We start from the raw sequence: 19,528 nt of genomic DNA on the forward strand, positions 1-19,528 counted from the left end.
AGTGAGAACATAAATATAAAATTGTGTGAAAAGTGAGAAACAGCACAAGCAATTTTTTTTCTTTTTTTAAGGGACTGTTTATCTGAATAGTTATGAGCTGCTGCTGACTCACAAAGCCTTTTACCTTGGCATTTAAAACATTATATAAACTGGAGCTTAATATAACTGCACAGCTCAGGAGAGGTTGAGTGACTTACTGTAGTGGGATGAGAAGAGATTCTTTCCAGACACGTTACCGCTCCGGAGGAGGATTGCAGCGCTTGAACGCCATCAGCCAGGGTGCTTTGTTTCTCTGATGAAGTGACATTTTTAAATACTAACTTATGAATAATAATTTTTTAAAAATGGAACTCAGTCAAATTAAAACCTCTAACTTGAGATTTAATAGACTTCAAGGCAGGTTAGTTTAAGTATTAACAATGTGGCACTAGCGCCACCAAGTGGTGATAAAGAGGGGAAAAAAGGGCAGGCTGAGCAGCTGTAGTCTGAGTTATGGTCGGAGCAGTCCACCACCAAATGTCAGTACAAGCCTCCAAAACTGACTTGGAGTATAAATTTTTTTTATTTTCCATTTTCAGATGCAAGTATATGAAACAGGTTAGAGGGTAGATATTTACAATAAAGGCTGCATAACACACATAAGAGCAGGAAATGCAAACATTCAACAAAACGGACACAACAGAAGTACGGAGCGCTAGCGGTCTATCCGGAGGACCACTCAAAGAGAAGCGATGAATGATTGTCAACCAAAGAAAGAACATTTTTAACAAAAATTAAAAAACAGGAGGAAATTCTGTGAAATTTGACACAAAAACATGTACTTTAACCCATTTTAACTGAAACTTTAAAGAGACACGTTCGTCTTGAACCTCGACTTAAAAAAACAAGCGTTGTGTTGCAATAGCTGTGCTGGTGCAGTGCTGAACAAATTAGCCTCACGAGCCTGTGAGGTGACATCACCATCTTCAACTTGCACTAAGCATACTGTATTGTACATCCAAGTGCCTCGCCCGTGACACGTTTCCCCCTACAGTGTACGCTTCACACGTCACCAGTTGAATAATATATACAAAGCCCATTAACCTCCGAACCCTCAGCCCCACTAGTGAACGCCTGTGAACTCAAACTCCTTATTCTCTTTGATAGCAACTTTGAGATGTGGTATGAATTGTTTACAACGAGCCCTGAGGAAATGTTTTTTTTTTTTTATGTTTCTGTTCTGACTCCCATCTCAAATAAAATATAAAAAAAGGACAAACCTAAGCAGCGGAGGCGTTTTTTTAAGTAGATATTAAACAGCAGCCACAAAGATCCGAGGACGGCCCCCCACCCACCACCACGAGTAAAGCTGAATCACAAGCCTACAGTCACTGCAAGTCAGACCATACAGCTACCGTCACACCACTTCACATCTCCAAACAGCATAGCGTGCAAGCTTAGGGAGCCCAACGCGGGGCCGAGCGAGGCGATGGGCAACAGACGTGGCGCGAGCCGTTAGTTCTGAAAGTTACACAGCAGAGTTGATTATGCATGTTGCTCTTCAGTTTTAATTTACTATTTTACATGAGCTGTCCTGGCGGGTTGCAATGAAAAATAGAAACAAAAGCACATTTCACAGTAGTATATATATTTTTTTGTTTCCTTTTTGTGTCATTGTTTGTTAAATACATACATAGAACAAGACAAATGGCTTCTATAATGAGAGAAATTTTGCTGGTGCAGTCAGTCACAGAAAAAAAGAAAAGAAAAAAGCTGTTCCACCATTGACGAGTTAGTTAATTGTTCTACTGATCAAATGGATACATCAGCCAGCAGTGACTTTCAAGCTAGGTGAGGCCTTTATTACATTATAAAGGAGTAGTTGGTCACAATCAAGAGATGGATTCAAGATGGACCTCCGCAGTTCCCCCTCGCCAGCAAATAATAAACCTACTACAAAGTTTGTTGCTGTGGGTTTTCTGACGTTTATTACCACCCTGAAGTCAAAATCGGCTCATCTATGCCATTTACCCACACGCCGCCATCCTTAATCATTTCACCGCTTCTATCAAAACAAGAAAAAGAAGAATGGAAGAAAAAAAGAAGCAGTCATCCAACTCAATCAAACAAACACTATTAAAGTATTACATATTTAAAAAGATAAGCCTATAACTCTGCAGGCATTCGCAAATGAGTTTCAATGAATTATCCTTTTTCAGAGGTGCTTCTTCGTGAAGAGGTTCTCATTACTGACGAGACTCCTCACTCTACTACAGGTCGTAGTCGTCCGCTGGACTCGGGTGTACTACGCAAACTCAGAGGGTCCGTGGTGGATTTCGGGGGGTGGCCAAGGCCGTCCAGTGGAGCACTGGGATAAAACCTTAATGCTTACAATAACAGGCCGAAAGGCCAGGGACAGAGCAAATGGTCCTGGAAATGTGACAAGCTCCAGGGAACTTCATCCTCACTCGTGAGTGCGAGTGTGCGGTATCAAAAGTAGATCTGCTTGGCATGTGACGGATTCTGCTCCATGGGGCAGTACGGGCATTTCAACCTGAGGACGAGGAGATTGGGAACAGGATGATTAGAATATACTTTACATCCCTGTTGTTCCTTTCATTAAGTATATTCAGTTTTAAGATATTTTTTTTATGTTCTAGAGAATATTGTGCAATGTCTTTCTTGTTGGTGCAGTCCAAGAGATTTTAACATCCATATTTTGGCAGTTAATCCTAATAATTAATAATTTACAAACATAATAACTCCTAGATGCAATTTTAGCGCAATAACTAACACCCAAATCTGGAATATTGTTAGTTTCCTTTATTTAAATTTGGTTAACTAGGTGAGGATGTTTCACCATTAATGAACATACGGGAACCAAAAGATTCAATCCACAACAATATAAAAAGGGTCATTAAAACCTCAAATATGAATCTAACTGCACTTCAGACTTACTTTCCAGCGTTAGTCAGTTTGTTGAGGGCGTCTCTGGAGATGACGTGGCCACAGATGAGCTTCATGGGAGGGTTGCTCTCCGAGGTCTGCTGTCGGAGAATCGGACAGGCGAACACGGAGTGGTACCAGCACTTCTTCCCCAGGTCAATTTCAATCTAGACGAACAGACGGGATTGAGTGAATGAAAAAAATAAAAAAAGAAAGTAAACAGTTTTTGGAAGTTTAAAAAAAGAGACTCACAGGCAGCTCATCTTTGTGTGTCCAGACTCCGCTGCACTGTCTCTGCTCGATCACCTGCTTGATGTTCATCAGCACTGGCAAAGCCATACAGCCTGATGCAAAACTGCAGAGAAGGGTAGGGGTAAGGTAAAGATATTAATGGAGATCAGGGATGAGCTCATGTGTGTTGTTTGTTGTTTTTTTGTTCTAACCTAACACTAAGCGGAGACTCTACGGAGAGGCCCAGTAAAGCGCAGGCATCTCTGGTGAAGATGTTACAGATCTCTGCCCACTGGTTCGTCTCCAGCAGACTGCGGTATGGAGAGTTATCGATGCCGTGACGCAGATACACCAGACTGCCCATCAGGATCTGGATATCTGAAAAGTACGAGGGTGGGAAATAAGAAAAACACAATATTCCATGAGTGATGTGTTTGAGCCAGGAATGTCACGGTGATTGTGTCTCTGTTTGGTGCCGGTACCTCTCTGGTGCTGAGAGGCGAAGGGTTGAAAGTGTCTGGCATACTGCAGGGCCTCCAACTGGTTGCCGATTCCACCGCTGAGCAGGCTGATGAAGTACAAGCGGTGCAACTTGAACTCTAAAGTGCTGTTCAGGTCCAGAAGACGCTGTCGATTCGTCACGGCCCACCTGGGGGGGAGGCACAGACGTGAACAAGTGCAAGTGTCAACTTTAATGATAGTTATTTGTTATAATCATCATCATCATCATCATCATTATTATTATACATTAAAGATATCAACTCAAGAAAGTTCTCCATTACTTGAGTAGACACTCGGACAGGAACTGTCATTGTATTTTTGCAACAATACAACCCTTATTTTTCTTGTATGGCTTTTTTTTTTTTTAAGTTTTTCTGTTATGAGAAAGTTTCTTTTACTTTTCTAAAACAGTACATTTTAAGTTAAAACAGCTCTTTCCTATGTGAGCCAGCGTACGAATAACAGTGACATCAGCTAATTTTGTTTTTTCGAAGTTGGTGAATGAGTAAACACAGATGGACACGGATGGGAAAAAAAAAAACTTACTCAAGTGCCGGCCTGAGGTCCTGCATCCTCAGCGCTTCAAGGATCCTGTTTAGCTCCAGGAATGGCTGCTTCATACTCATATCTATAACTACACCAGATTCCTGGAAAATAGACACAAATATTTCAACAAAGAGTTATTCCAATAATTATCTTCACGAGGATTACAATAGATTTAAGGTTAGATTAATGATATTTATGCAGAGGGTTGTCACACAAATTTACACCACGAGAACATTAGATTGATGGTTTGAGTAATTTACTTGACACAGATCTTCTGCGACGCTGAGCATCCCTTGTCTGTACAGGTGCTCCACGATGGTCTCACTCAGGTACTTCTGTCTCTCTGGGGTGTCCCACACCGTCTCTGCCACCACGGCACTGATTTCTGCATCAAAATTCTGTAGACAACCACACCGGAGATGATCCTTTGTGTATGGCAAATGTTGAATGTTCAAATTCAATTTCAAAGTTGCTGCCTGTCCTTACTCTGTCAATGGCTTTGCCAACTTTTGAGACGCTGCCGTGGATGTCCTTATGTCGGGAGGCGAGCATCTGCACTGTTTCTTTGATATTCTTACAACACTGGGCCATCGTCTGAGACAAGACCGATAAGTCTGCATCTTGTACTCCTGCAAGAGAGATTCAAAGGATAAGTTTTCACTGTGCACGACTACAATAGCATGTGTCTGATGAGTTATGATGAACAAGGCAAAATCGATTTTAATCGATTTTTGAACAAAGAAATTGAAAAATGCTTACTATTCCTTGAAAATAAGATTGCCTTAACTAATATTGTATCCTAATAGGGCCCAGTCACTGTATGCGTTTTTCTTACCAAAAGCAACTAGCTGTCCTCGTATCTCGCAGACACTGCGCAGAAGCTCGTCTAGCCGCTCCTCGGACTGGTGGCCGTACATCACGAAGCGATGGAGCACTTTCTCCAGCTCCCGCTCCACACATGCACACTGTTCCATGATTCAGGCTGGAACGCTCTCACACACACACAACACTGACACCTGGATTTAAGAGAGAAAAATGTTGTTTGAGGAGTTTAACAGGATTTCTGGTATTTTTCCAACATTTGAGAGTTTGACAACAATATATCTGCTGATACTCCTTATTTAAGGGGGGCTGCATTTTTTTGTTTTTCATCAGACATCTTTTATGAGGATTCAGAATGTTGGGCACAATTTGAAGGTGATGTCTTCCAATCACTTGTTTTGTCTGGTGAGCATCGCAAAGGCATATATATATATATATATGCCATACATATATGTGTGTGTGTGTGTATATATATATATATATATATATATATATATATATATATATGTATATATATATACACACACACTCATATATGTATACAAGATAATGAAAAGCAATCGTCTTCACATTTTAGCAGCTTTAAAACGATTATTTAGCTTGGGAGGGAGGGAACTGACTGAAAACAGTTAAACATAGTGTTTTTCAAAATACATATATAATCATCTTTGACAGGCATTCTAAAAAATGATGACCAACATATGTTAATCAAGATACACTCAACTACCCCAAACATATCGTTGGATTTAGATCTGACCAGCAATCCCCTCTCACAAATCAGACAGGGGACAGACGTGTCCGTATCAGCTGATTGGCCCAGCTTGTGTTTTGTTCTGCAGATGTCTGCAGGACAAAAGGAAATCTTCCACATTCGGACTGTAGAGCGATCAAAAGGACGGAAGTGTGGGAACCCTCTCCCTGTGTTCCAGTGAACCGATAAGACACTGACGGTCTCCTGACCACAAGCCCTGGGGTGCACCGATGCGCCACAGACCTTCGACAGTGGGTGGACAGCTGTTTGCTTTTTTTCCCAAATGGAGAAAAGGAAACAGACGAACCACCCAGTACTGCCCACGGTGCAAAGTTTGGCCCGATGTGGCTCAACTGAGGAGCAGCGAGGCCTCGCCGCGATGAGGAGCAGGCACACGGTGTCCTCTGCGGCCTGGTGTTTACGGACGACAGTCGCCCGCTAGCGTCGCTCGCACACACACACAAGTCTCATGTAACCAGAAGGGGACGATCGAAAATGTGGACCGACGACTTTGTCTCGACAGCTGGTCTGCGTCCCGCTGTTATTGTTACTTGCTCATGTTATGTTTTAAACATTAAGTGGTTTTGGGCCACAGCTTCGCCGTAAACTCATCGTCTGTGCGCTGAACACACACACACACACACACACACACAAACACACACACAAAAAAAAAAAATGTCAACCCACCGTAGCAGAGGTAACAAACATCAACGCGCCCCGCATCGGCGTTTCAACCACCAGACACCGCGTCTGGTAATTCTGTTATTCACTACTGATGAGACACGCGAAGCGCCGCCGGCTGCTGGCCATGTATTTAGATTCGACGCGGTTAACTGTTGGCGTTAAGCTGTCGCGGAGCTAACATAAACAAACGCTATCCCAGTCGCTGGCTAGCCACAAAAGCTCGCCATTGCTAGCAGCTAGCTAGCTAGTCGGCGTAGCCAGCCGCTCGCTGACACGGTCCAGATAATTCCAGGAGGGGATGACAACCCGCTTATTTCGTATGACTCCGACACTTCAAGCATCTAGAACCGTTTAACCGAATTTCAACATTATGGTCAAATACACAACACTCACCTATCGTGCTAATTAGTTAGCAAACATTAGCGTTAGCCACTTGCCTGTTATGGCAACACTTCACCAGCAGTCGTAATGCGGAACTTCCGGTGTCGCATTCTGGTTTAAGTGGACATTTTCACAATAAAAGTATTTTTTTTTTCTGTGACAGCCTTTTAGTGTGGCGTATTGTCACTTGAACCAGATTTATCTCTCGCACAATGGAGCATTGAAGCTATAACAATCCATCCCTTGCAGGTTGGCACCAGTGTGTAAACACCATTTCAAAATGGTCAAATTGGAGACATTTGTTTTATATGTAAGACCGACATCTGGGTAGTTTCTCCTGCAGCACATGCTGAATAACTACTTTACTACTACTACTACTACTACTACTATTTACTACTACTACTCAAGTTTTAATCTGCAAAGTGGCTTGCAAGTTGCTGCAGTAAAACCTTTGAAGTGGAAAACTTTGCAGAGTGCACTATTTCCACTGTTAATATTCCATGTAAATTCCTTAAATGTATTATTCTTATTCTCTATATTTTTTGCAATTCGTATATTTTACATTTATTTGTGTAGATATTGTATATATTTTTAAAGTGTGCTGTGTGAAATGTGCTGCTGTTACACCGGAATTTCCCAGCTTGGGATAAATAAAGTATCTATCTATCTATCTAATAAGTTTATTAGTTCCTTCTGAAATGTAGTGAAGCATACAAAAAGAAATATTCTCACGAAGTACAAGTATCTCACAATTTTCCACCTCTAATAAGAAACACATTTCTATATAGACAAAATTCTAGATGTTGCTTGCATAGAACTTGATGATGCAGAACATCACAACATAAAAAAGCAACTAGGTCAGCCCTTGCAGAAATAGCACTTTGTTCACTGATCTTCACACATTAGGAAGGGCTGTGCAATACACCATTTACTCAACATGTGGATACTGAACATCAGCTTCCCTGCCAATCCCCTTGATTTAGAAGGTTTATATGTTGGCCCACTAATAGATGCCCATGCAGTGTATTGTTTTGTGCAGCTTGTCGGTGCATGTTGCATTGCTAAGGGTGGGAGTGGGTGAGGTCTTTGGACTTGAGCAGGCTGGTGTGACTAATCTATCAGTGATGTAGACTAAAGCTCCCCATTGCTGAGGTGCTCATCATTCTTTCCCCGTGATGTCCTCCTCCAGTCTGACATGCTGCCATAACCGCAGAGGCTCAAATTTATCAGCACCTCTGTACATTTTATTTTGCACTCTCTCATAGCTAGTACACATATAAATCACCTATGTATGCGTTCCATGCTCTCCAACCATTCGAAACAGTGTTCTTCTTGAAGGTCATTGTTTTACTCTATATTTCCCAAGTGATATCAGTGTGTATTTACAAATCCATCTTCTCTGTGGAACCTGATAGGAGTTCAGAGGGATGATGATCCATACTTGTCATGCTTTTGGAGCCCTCAGTGAAATCTGAAATCACTAGATATCTAAAGTGAATGTAGAGTATATAAACACTTATTAGTTTGTACAGAATGAATGGTGGGGACAGAAAGCTATAGCTGTTGCTTAGGTCTGCAAGTAGACCCATATAGCACTAACTGCACCAAGGTCAGACACTTGATTCCCATTTTGGATAGTAACACTAAAAATGAGAAGAGTAGAAGAGTAAGACAGATTACATATGCATCATGACATACAGGGAATAGCTTGTTGATTTTCCTTAGCAGTCTCTCATCTTGAAACAGATGTACTATACCCACAGTCACAACCTTATGCAACACTCAGTCAGGGCTGCCATCAAAGATTTTCCATCGGCTTGTCCTGAATGACTTAATGACTGAGAATGAAAGCTAATCTCACGATTAATGTAGAGACAGAGGCCTGTCTATACTCACAACCATCAAACGTGTCCAGGCAGTCTCAGTGTAGCTCAGAGAGTAGCTTATAGTACTCTTATAGTAAAATATATCATAAATGACATGATCCCATTTGTTTTGACAGTTTTGATTGTACACTTGTCAAGTGTTGTCTTGTGACAGCCAAGCTTCAGTGTGAATTGAAAAAGGAACTCTTTCATTGGCTACAGTTTTCCTGGAAAATAAGATATTCAGACTTGAACAGGACAAACGTGATTGGAGACATGTGAGAGCGTTATTCAAGAGTTGCTACCCTTACATGCAGCGCACAGGAGTTTTGCATGTGAGCTGTAAGTCGGTTGGTCTGTTAACCTTTGACCTCTTGTACCTCAGCTACAACATAGTATTCACAAACACACACACACATATACACAAATATACATACATGTGTACATTAACTACCTTCTTGATGTTAAATATAACCTCTTTGTAGCAGCCAAGTGGACAATGTGTGGCCGTACTTTGAGTTTGGTATTTCCCCTTTCTTTCCCCACCAGTGTGCCCAGGCAAACAGCTAAAGCTATGGCTATCTGGCTCTGATAGTATGGGTCTATATATAGAGGAGCCCTGTGACTGAGCTGGCTTTAAGTGTCAAATTCCATCCACACTCATCCGTCCTGGCTGGATCAGCACCTGCTGCTAACTATAAACCCTCCCACCCCCTGTGCCGCACCCCAGGCTAACTCACACTGGAAAGCCAATGTCCAACCAAACCCCAGTCTGGAGAAAAAAAAGATCCAGGTTAGACTCAGTAAGTGCTTATCCTGAGGCCTGCTCAGAAGGGAGGGGCAGAAATACAGATGGGAGCATTGGAGGATGTAATGTGTCTGAGCGAGATGCCCCTGTTTGCTTTTTGTATTCAAGTCTGATGCATGGCAGTGTGGCACTGCCAGACTGAGCTGTGTGGAGCTGCTCAGTCCTGGACTCGGCATATGGACTGATGTTCTGTAAGCTTTGAGTGTGCTGAAGATTTTGAGAGGCAGTTCACTGGATGACGGACAGATATTGCAACACAGAGCAACTCAATGCACTTGGGAAAGCCTCATCATTGGCCAAAGGTACAGTACCCGTCATTCTGTCTCTCTCTACTTGTACACTGAGCAGACTTTCTCTTCTAGTAAGTCCCACACCAAGGCAACGTGGAGAGCTTAGATAAATGGGTATGTATTGGCCAGAGCAAATGCAAATATTGAATATTGTCAGTTTTCGTACTTTATATCTAAGATGAATAAATCTCAGCACTTATAATAAAGTTAAACATGATGAGGAATCTTGTGAGCTTTTAAGCACATGGAGATACACAAAACATCAGGCAACTAAATTATTTGCCAACTTAGCGTGAATAAGTGTATATTATCTGATATTGATTTCAAGTTGCTTGCTGCTTTTTAAGTTATAGTGACATAATGAGTTATATTTATATACTGAACCCCATTGGAGGTTGAAAATATTCTCAGAATATCTGAGGGTTAAAAATTAATTTGCTGTTGGTATGCAAAAAAACAAAAACAATTGTCTAAAGCTTTGCCATTCATATATTTGATGACTGTCAAATGTTACTTTTGGTTTAAATGAATGAGATAGACACCCTCCAGGTGACCATATCTTATTTCCAGTCCAGGAACAGAGCCCAGAGCAGACCAGAAGTGTGTGGACTGGACTGGCCACAGTGAGAATTTGGTGCTTGTGGACTAGCTATGGACAGCTGGACTCTCCAAGGGGACAGCTACTCCTTCCTGCGCAGTGCACCCCGCACCTTTTCCCTGTGCCATCGTGACGGCACCCCCAACCACGTGGAAATCTTTGACATCATCAACGTCCCTACTCAGCGCAGTGTCATCTCCGAGACCACTTGCCTGTGTGACATTTTTGGAGACGACTGTGAGTCGCCCTCCCTCTCAAGCAGCCCTGCTGTGGGGGCCTTTGTCCATTCCCAGAGGGAGGTGGACGGGACAGCTGCTGCATCACCTCTGGTGGATGATCTCAACGACTCCTCAGGCTCTTATCACACTGCACCGGGCTCCAGTGAAGGAGAGGAGGGCTTTGAAGATTCAAGAGAAAGGCTTCACAGCCCCCCGCTGCAGAACCCATCTTCAGAGAGGTGGCAGTCAGAGGGCGAGGGACTGAGTTCAGGAAATCCAGACATTTTTGAGGACAGTAGCCCAAATTTAGAAAGAAAAAGCAAATCACCAGTCCCTCAGCTTAGTACAGCTAGCCCGCTATCTGAAGTCATCAATACTAGTGATAGGACCTCCTCTCCTGGACATAATAGTTCCTACACCATCAGTCCAAAGGGAAGCGCATCACCCTTGACTTCTTCCGCAGTTGAAATAAGAAGTTCACCATCATCACCTAGACCAAGACAGGCTCTTTCGGAAGCTGAATCAGGGAGAAATACTCCTATTTTGAAAGACGAACATAACAGCCCCTCAGATCAATTGTTAAATTCAAGTCCCTACTCTGAGCCCAGAAACTGTGTCAGCTCATCCTCCTCTGAATCAGTGAACATCCAATCATCACCTGACTTCAGGGTAGTACAAAACTCGCCTGAGCAAAGGAGCAGCTACTTTAACCAACACAGCAGTCCCTCCCCTGAGCCCAGACACAAAGATATTTCTCTAGATTTTACAAAATCAGCCTTTGAGTCTAGAGACACTCTTTCATCTCCTCTACCTTCCTCCAGTAGTACAGAGTCATCTTCCCATTCAAGAGAAACATTGGTCACGCCTGAGCTGAAGAAAAGGCCCTATTCCCCTGATACACAAGCATCATCTCCTTTTCATGAGCTAAGAGGGAGGATTTCCTTGCCAGATCTTTTCAGTAGAGACTTCACACCTGATTTAGAAGAGCCTCCCTGCTCACCTGAGTGGATTTCAAATCCTTCTACTGAAGGAAGATTGACCGCAACTACCCCTGAGAACCAAAACACATGGTTATCAGTTGAAGCAGGCAGTGCTGATTCTACACCTGCCCCATCCTTCACACCTCCCTCACCAGTCATTTCAACAGCAACATCTCCTGAGCTTGCTGAGAGTGTCTCACCTGAATTAGGAGGCACAACTCCCTCACCTGGCTTGCTCAGGGCTGCCTCTCCGGCTAATATAGTTGCAAGAACTCCCTCTCCTGGTCTCTCACCTCAAATCAGACGGATTTCAACACCTTCTGAAAACCGAATCCAGGTCTTGTCACCTGTGGTAAGTTATAGTTTATCTCCATCACCCACAGCTAGGAGCAACTGCTCTCCCACAGAGATTCATACAGCTCCATCACCTGAAATCAGGATTACAGCATCCTCACCTGAGCTTCATACTTACTCTGCCTCATCAAGAAGCCCTACTTCATCCCCTCATATCACAGGGATTTCTTATACCATTGTTCAGCCTGAGGACCGGGACACTCCCCCATTTCCTGAGCTCTCTCTTCACTCCACCCCTGAGCCCGATAGGACACTTGTGTCCCCTGAAGCAAGGAGCCTTACCCAAAGCAGAGACAGTACACATAGCAGTAGAGCAGAGTCCACTGGTACACCCCGAGACTCGCCTCATATATCAGGGTTCACAAGCCGTGCACTGCAGCCTGAAATAACTTTGTCACCTCAACCCAGGTATCAAACACCTTCACCCCAGCCACAGTATCAGACTCCCTCCCCTGAGCCAAGATATCAAACCCCTTCACCTCAAAAGCATCAAAGTCCCTCACCTCAGCGCCTTACAAGTAGAGATCTGTCACCCGTATCCCCATCTCCTGAGCAGAATTCCACCCTCTACACAAAGTACAACCCTCAGTATATACATACTCCTCCTCTGAGAAATACACCCGAAGTTGAGAGAGATTCCTCTTCAGTTGATATTACAGAAACACAGAGCCCCACACTTTTGGCAAAAGACAACGTGTCACCTTCATTTGAATTAGACCGGGCAGACAAGTCAGTTCTTGCAGAAATCAAAAGCACTTCCCCAGTGGTTGCAGTACGTTCACCTGTAGTTACTTCTCCTTTCTTAGCACAGGAAAAGTTAGCGAGTTCACCTGAACAACAAAGCATAGAGAAAGAAGAACAGCCAAAGGAAGCGAACTTTCAGGTTAACTCAAGTTTAGCCTCCTTCTCTAAGGAAAAACAGGACTTTGGCCAAAATAAAATTCAGAAAGAAGACAGTTGTAAAAATCCCCCCATTGAAATCAATTCTCTTTCCCCCAAGGTTCTAGTCTCTGAGGACAGGAGTCCAACCATTTCACCTGTCCACAGGGCTACATCCGTCTCACCTGTGCAAAGACTGGGAAAACCACAGCCTCAGTTCACTTCTTACCCTCTAACTTCTGAAAGCAGCAGCTCTTTAAAATCAGCTTGTACACCTGAGCCCTCAAGAAGACATCTGTCAACCAAAGTTAGAAGTGAAAACAGTGACAGCTTCACCGAGAACATGGCCCACCATGCAAACAGAAGGCGGACTCCCTCTCCACCACTCACCAGGTTTACACCTGTTCACATCATAGCCCCTGAGAAACCATACAGACAGTGGCAGAACAGAAGCCGTAGCCCCTCTAAGGTTGTAGCACCCTCATCAAGTAGTTATTTAAATAAAGCAGTGACAAACAGGGAAAGCCCCAATGTCGCCTCTGTTGACAATAATAGCCAGGCCCACTGTGTCAGACGAGTAGGGCAATTGGAGATGGATAGGGAAATGCAGCTGGAGGAGAGAGAGCTTGTTAGTGAGAGGAAAAGGCATAGTGAGATGGAGAGAGAGAGAAAGGGGGAGGAGCGGGTTCCTGAGAAGGGGGAGGGTTGGCAGGGGGACGCCAGTTACAGAGGGGAACAGGTTGAGCTGTCATTCAATGCCAGGAATAGAAAAGGGCCTGCGAGTCGCGGTGCAGCTCCCACAAGCAGAGAGACCCGTCAGGGACTGCCAACAGTGCATTCCTATTCAGAGAGCTCGCTTGCCACCAGACAGCTACAGCAACAACAGAGTCTCCTGAGACTTGCTTCCCAACAGGACACCAGGGGTGGTGGTCCTGGCAGACGGCTTCGACCTCCTGCACACCACAACAAGAACAGTGCTCTTGGACGCGTGGCTGCAAGCAGGCCCTGCCGAAGTTCCAGCTCCAGCATGGGAAGTGAGCTTGATGAGGCAGATGATGAGGTGAAGTGGTTTACAGACTTGGCTTTCCGCAGCCTGTCAAGCCCTGAGGTTGATTACCTCGACATGTACAACTCCAGCCACCGTTCCTCTACCAACATTTCTCAACCATCTACGCAGGAGAGCCCCGGTGGGGTGAATCCCGCCTGGCAGGCTTATGCTGACTTCAGGGGTTCTGCTCCAAAGCTGGACAATGATGATCTGTCCTTCCAGCAACCATCAGCCTACTACTCAGAAGGACTAGATCCATCAAAGCGCTATGAAATGGGCAGCTTTGAGTGTGTAGATGTGGCTGTGGAAAGAGAGGACGCCAGGAAGGTGAGAAGAGGAGTTCCAAAGAGACAGATTCAGCTGAAGAGGAGGAATAATGTTGATGGGAAACAGGATGAGAGTAGTGAAAATAGTAGTCCTGGGGTACCAGTGTTGGAGGAAAGCCCCTCTCTAGAGAGTCACATTAGAGAGACATTCATGAGACAACACAGTACACCAGCAGCAACACAGGATTACTACCCGTCTGAGTGCAGCCCTGAGCCCAATCAAAAAAATGAAAGAAAATGCAGACTCCAGAAATCTGCCTCCCTGGATGAAACATGCTCTAAAAACAAGATTGCCACTTGTCTCATTAAGAGTGTGTTGTCCAAGAAGATGCAAAGTGTTGATAAACAACCTGATGAGCAGACAGAAGATGTGAGCCCTGCTTTTGATGAAAACACCCAACCAACAGAGAGTGCAGTGACGACACTGAAAGTATCTCCAAAACCTGACACACATAATCTGAGTTCCACTCCATCAGATTATGTTATTTCATCTGAGGGTCTTCCTATGAGAGGAGAAACAAGCGCACAATATGAAGTCAAATCACCAAAAAGCTTTGGAGTGAGATCCAGTAACAGGCCAAGTTCATCCAGCAGCAGCAGAAGTGTAAGTTTCTCTCAGACTGACAGTGAAGATATTGAGTCTCAGACCACGAATGCCACCTTTATAAGATCTGAAATGAGATCAGAATTGAAAGTGCCATTTGATAGTAAACAGTCCAGAACTGGAGTACGACGAGCAGATGGCATTAAAATCTGGTACGAAGGGGATGCTGGTGACTCAGCAAATGCCGCTGCCGGGAACACAGGAGCCCTTCCTGCCACTGGAACCAGCAGCAGGCAGGCCAGGATGACAAACAGAGACCAGGAATGTGAAAACACAGAGGATCATAAACAACTGCAACGGGGTGACATGGATGCCTGCTTGTCAAAACCACAGGAGATTACACTCAAAGCCGTGGAGAAAAAGAAAGCCTCTCTAAATGTCTGTCTCACACCTGAGGCAGAAAACAAGCCTGAGGTGCTTTCGCCAGATATATCTTTCAGGGAAAAGGAGGAAAGGGTTGAACCCAGTCTGGATGAAAAAACGGAGGAAGCTGAACGAAATGGCAATAATAAATCTAAAAACCCCATTCACAAAGTAAGAGATGTGAGGCAGCTTGTAAAAAACACATATAATCTGTCTTTCAAGGCACCTAGTGCTGTGATGCCCTCAGATGTAAATTACCTAAAGATGGTAAGTTTTAATGAGGAAAGGAGGGAAGAAGTAAAAGAGGATAGGGGGATAGAGGTCATAGCAGGGAAGGAGCAGGAAGCAAGCCAAGAAATGAGGACGGAAATGAGGAGGGAGGAAAGGGGAGAGGAGTACAGGGCGGAGAGGGAAGAGCAACAGAAAGAGAAGGTAAACGATTCAAAGCTGCTGACTTTTCCTCCATCTCTTCAAAGCAAATGCAAGCCTCTGCCTCGTCCACAGCCAATGCATATAGAGTACAAGGCTGTTTGCTGGAAAGAAGACAAAAATAAAATGTCACGCAGCAAGAAAGAAAACTCAGGTGAGAAACCCCAGGCTTCTCCAGAACTTGTTACGGAGGTAAGCAGAGAATCACAAAAGTCCTCTAACACAAACACACAGAATAACACAACAGCAGACACAGCTATTGTTGACCCATGTCAACATGATCTAAAAAAGGCAGTGGAGACACAAGAGACTGTGACAGAAATGCATAAAATGGCAGAAAAAGTGAGCAGACATGTTGCTGTTGCCACAGACAGAAAGCCTCCAATGCTCGGAAACCTCCCCAAATTGCCCAGTAAGGAAAGAGAGGTGTCCACTGCTGTAGTGTTGATAAGGGATGGATCCAGCAAAACCAAGACATCTGCATCTCCAGCCCAGGAAGATATCCCCACCCCAATCCAAGTCCCAGCTTCTTCACCATCACCTGGGGCCGCTACCCCTGGCAGTATCCCTGGCAGCAGTGGCCATTCAGTTTCCATGTTATTGAAGGAGAAAGGCTACCAAGCTGATATTGGACCAGTGGTGGGCAATGGTCTGAATGGAGCTGGAGGGAAAGAGCCTCCCTGTAAGCATGTGAACTGCTTGGAGATTCCCCTTCACACCACTATGCCTTCAGATGGTGGGCAAATCGAGTCTCATAGAGAGAGGACATTCTCGTCATCATCCACCATGTCTGGCCCCTCATCAGTATCTGAAAGCACGGATATGCTTACAAAGACCACAGAAGCCGAAGGAGTTCACATTGAACCTACAATAAAAGACAGAGAAAAACAAATAAGCGTTTCTCCACTAAGGAATACACAGGAGCAAACACCACCTCTCGCTAAACAGAAGGATCTAGGAGATTTTGAAAAAGTGAAAAGACAAGATCCAACTTTCCCCCCAAGGTCCCCTGCAATAAGGAGATTCAGACCACAGCCAATTGAGGTTAAGTCACTGTCTAAAGACACACAGAAACAAGAGATGCCAGCAAACTCCACAGGAAACAATAGACCTCAAACCATTGAAGTTAAATCTATCGCTAAAAATTCCCAAAAGCCAGTTGTGCCTCCCAAACCAAGCTGCAAATTTAAACCTGCAGATTTGGAAGCAATGCCAACTGAAGCACAGAGGCCGTCAGTTACAACAACTGCAAAGTCACAAGGTGAGGAGAGGCATCAAACAATTGTGGTTTCCTCGCCGACTATTTATAGAAAGATCTCCAATGAGTCCACATCAACATCAAACTATACAAGAAAACTAGCTGTGTCTGCAGTGTCCAGCCTCAAACCTCCACCTAGCAAAACAACAGCAACCACAATCTCCAATCTATCAAGCCAGTCAACAGCTCCACCAGAGACTGAGGCATATAATGACAGAGGACAACAGCAACAACCAACTGCCTCGCCCCAAAGCTCCAGATACACACATAGACCTACAACCTTAGCTCCAGCATTAGCCACCCACCCTGGTTCAACCTCAGCGCCAGGTCCAATCTCTGACCCAATAGCAAGCCAGGTCCCTGGACCTACCTCAGCTGGAGCCAGCCAGCCCAGCCAGCCAGCTGTTACAGATCCAGACAGCCAACCAGTGCTTCCGAGGATGGCATGCCCGCGTGAACAAGCCATGCCAGTGACTTCAAACAACATAAAACAACCCGCTTCTGTTCCCACAAGACATGTGCCAGGATACGCACACCAACCATACCGCAGGTCACTGTCCAGTGAGCGTGCCCACAGGACAGACGACCTGCGTTTTTATGCATCAGATGACCCTCCAAGCTATGATGAAAGAGAGAGCTTCAGTCCCCTTGTGCTCCCAGATCTGACCCACAGGAGGTCAAATCGCTATGAGCCCTCCTCCCGCCCTCCTCCCTGCTCCTGCACAGCTAGCTGCTCATCCCACCCTGGTCTCACACCTCCTCACCATCACCGCAGCCCCCAAAACCTCACCCCTCCTGCCCCTTCACACTCTCCAGGCCAAGTGCTACCTTACCCAGCTGCTCAGCCCCATTTTCGTCCACACCAGTGCAGACCTGACCCTCAACCAATGAGCTACCAACCAAGCTCTCCCAAATCAAGTCCTCTTGGTCCAAGCCAGCCACCAGCCCTGTACCAATCTCTCCATCAGCCTCCTCCCTGCCCTCCTCACCCTTCACTCATGCAGGCCTGCACTGCTGACCGGCCATTGCAGCCACCCCAGCATATTGACACTCGACGACCCCCTGTTCACAGATCTCCCCAACAGCAGCCACTAGGCTTGGCTGGAGCTCCTTACAGCGATCCTAGCCACAATCACTCTCCTGGCCTTCCTCCTATGGATCCCCAGTACTTGTGTGGCACTCAAAGCCTGGGGCCTTCCTATGGGTCTGAATATGGGGGTGACAGCTCCAGTTTGTACTCAGAGAGCAGTTATGGACAAGCACCGCGCAGAGTACTCCTAGATCCTGAGACTGGAAAGTATTTTTATATAGAGGTGCCTGTACAGCCACTGAGGAAAATGTTGTTTGACCCAGAGACTGGCCAATATGTGGAAGTTCTCATTCCACAGCAGGCAATGTCACATTCAGGTCTGTATCCTCCATCAGCAGCTCCTTACCCATCTCTCCACAACCCCAACATGTACGCCACTGCTCCCCAGTACATGCCCTATGCTCCTCCTCCCCCAGCCCACACCCAGGCTCAGCCCCAGCCACCTCGCTATCCTGAGGCATCTGCTGAAGCAACAATGCACCCAAGCGGGCCTGGGGTCAGCTACAGGAATCACTCTGGTCAGGGTTCCAAGCCAGAGTCCCATAACCATCCACCACTGGACCAGAGCTACCTGGAGAGTATGTATTATGTCCCTACAGGGATGAATGCAAGCCCCAATCCCACCCCACCAGACTATTACCACAAGCATCCCCCCAACCTACCCCCAACAGGGGGGAAAAGGTCCTGAAATAGAAGATAGAGGCCGTCTTCCTGGAGCCTGTTGGGTTTTAAATACACAGTATATATAAAGGGGGTGTCTAATGTTAGCCTGTTTTCACATTTCAAATGAAGACAGTGATTCTTTGGTTGTTGTTTATTTGCTGCTGCTTGTTATGAGCTAGGCTGCTTTAACAGAAAAAATGGTTTTGAAAACATAACAGAGAAAGCCTTTTCCAAGACATTTCTTGAGTTGAATGCCTAATTTCAAAATGATCTAGAATTTTTTTGTCATTTTTGATTCAGGGTAAGAACACTATACTTCACCAGTAATGCACAGCCACTATTAATCAATAGGTTTACTAATTTACTGATGTGTGTACTTAAATAACAAATATCCGTTAAAATAACGTAATATTTATTTTATTATTGTTTTTCTCTAATATTGGATGAGTGAGTTTGTGAAAACGATTTCTGCAACAACAATGCCAATAAAATGTGTCACATACTCCTTTTTCTTGCCTTAATTAATTTTTGTAGTTTTCTATGTCAGCATTTATTTACTGGCCAGATCATGTACGTAAGTATAATGTAGGTGTTGAATGAAATGTTATCACTGTGGTTGTGTTGTATTAAAATATGTATTGGTGGACTTGGTAGCATCTATTGAGATTGCATTTTGCATTTGCAAATTCTAAACCAAACAGTGAACGATCTGGAATGGACACATTTTGGAGGTGAGTACAAAGACAAATTTTATCAGTAATTTCCTTCTACTTTACAGTGTCAAGTGTCACGGTTCATCATCTTAGTGATGGCCTCAATGCACCAAATTAACAAAAAGAGGTGCAATGTGGGTAGTGGTAAACCAAGTATTAGTTATAACAGTCCATTAAACATGGCTTCTGACTGAAACAAGA

The 19,528-nt window shown here is 44.6% G+C and overlaps 2 protein-coding genes across 5 annotated transcripts; one reads left to right on the forward strand and one right to left on the reverse strand.

Moving 5' to 3' along the window:
* Positions 1 to 1,606: 1,606 nt before the first annotated feature.
* Positions 1,607 to 6,997, reverse strand: rmnd5b (required for meiotic nuclear division 5 homolog B). 3 transcript variants are annotated; one of them, XM_035650276.2, is made up of 10 exons: positions 6,898 to 6,997; positions 5,039 to 5,219; positions 4,690 to 4,832; positions 4,464 to 4,601; positions 4,204 to 4,304; positions 3,639 to 3,805; positions 3,369 to 3,534; positions 3,178 to 3,280; positions 2,938 to 3,092; positions 1,607 to 2,533 (listed from the first exon to the last, which is right to left on the reverse strand). In XM_035650276.2, the coding sequence occupies exons 2-10, from the start codon at positions 5,175 to 5,177 to the stop codon at positions 2,470 to 2,472; spliced, it is 1,176 nt and encodes a 391-aa protein (XP_035506169.1). In that variant the 5' UTR covers positions 5,178 to 5,219; positions 6,898 to 6,997; the 3' UTR covers positions 1,607 to 2,469. The 3 variants fall into 3 exon arrangements, with proteins under 3 accessions (XP_035506169.1, XP_035506167.1, XP_035506168.1); XM_035650274.2 differs by having other exon boundaries at positions 6,854 to 6,948; XM_035650275.2 differs by lacking the exon at positions 6,898 to 6,997 and adding an exon at positions 6,464 to 6,760.
* Positions 6,998 to 9,426: 2,429 nt separating this feature from the next.
* On the forward strand, positions 9,427 to 19,123 carry si:ch73-43g23.1 (serine/arginine repetitive matrix protein 2). 2 transcript variants are annotated; one of them, XM_035650568.2, is made up of 2 exons: positions 9,427 to 9,816; positions 10,375 to 19,123. In XM_035650568.2, the coding sequence occupies exon 2, from the start codon at positions 10,456 to 10,458 to the stop codon at positions 18,637 to 18,639; it is 8,184 nt and encodes a 2,727-aa protein (XP_035506461.1). In that variant the 5' UTR covers positions 9,427 to 9,816; positions 10,375 to 10,455; the 3' UTR covers positions 18,640 to 19,123. The 2 variants fall into 2 exon arrangements, with proteins under 2 accessions (XP_035506461.1, XP_035506462.1); XM_035650569.2 differs by having other exon boundaries at positions 9,802 to 9,918.
* Positions 19,124 to 19,528: the final 405 nt, after the last annotated feature.

The sequence above is a fragment of the Scophthalmus maximus genome, chromosome 9 (assembly GCF_022379125.1).
Source record: "Scophthalmus maximus strain ysfricsl-2021 chromosome 9, ASM2237912v1, whole genome shotgun sequence".
Lineage (NCBI taxonomy): Eukaryota > Metazoa > Chordata > Actinopteri > Pleuronectiformes > Scophthalmidae > Scophthalmus > Scophthalmus maximus.

Bases quoted from the DNA above. Each gene is read 5' to 3' on its own strand.
- rmnd5b (XM_035650276.2), bottom strand. From the start codon at position 5,177: ATGGAACAGTGTGCATGTGTGGAGCGGGAGCTGGAGAAAGTGCTCCAT. The intron at 3,535-3,638 runs GTACCGGCACCA...CGTACTTTTCAG, and splicing joins CGCCTCTCAGCACCAGAGAG to ATATCCAGATCCTGATGGGC. The intron at 3,281-3,368 runs GTTAGAACAAAA...CCTTCTCTGCAG, and splicing joins GAGTCTCCGCTTAGTGTTAG to TTTTGCATCAGGCTGTATGG.
- si:ch73-43g23.1 (XM_035650568.2), top strand. From the start codon at position 10,456: ATGGACAGCTGGACTCTCCAAGGGGACAGCTACTCCTTCCTGCGCAGT.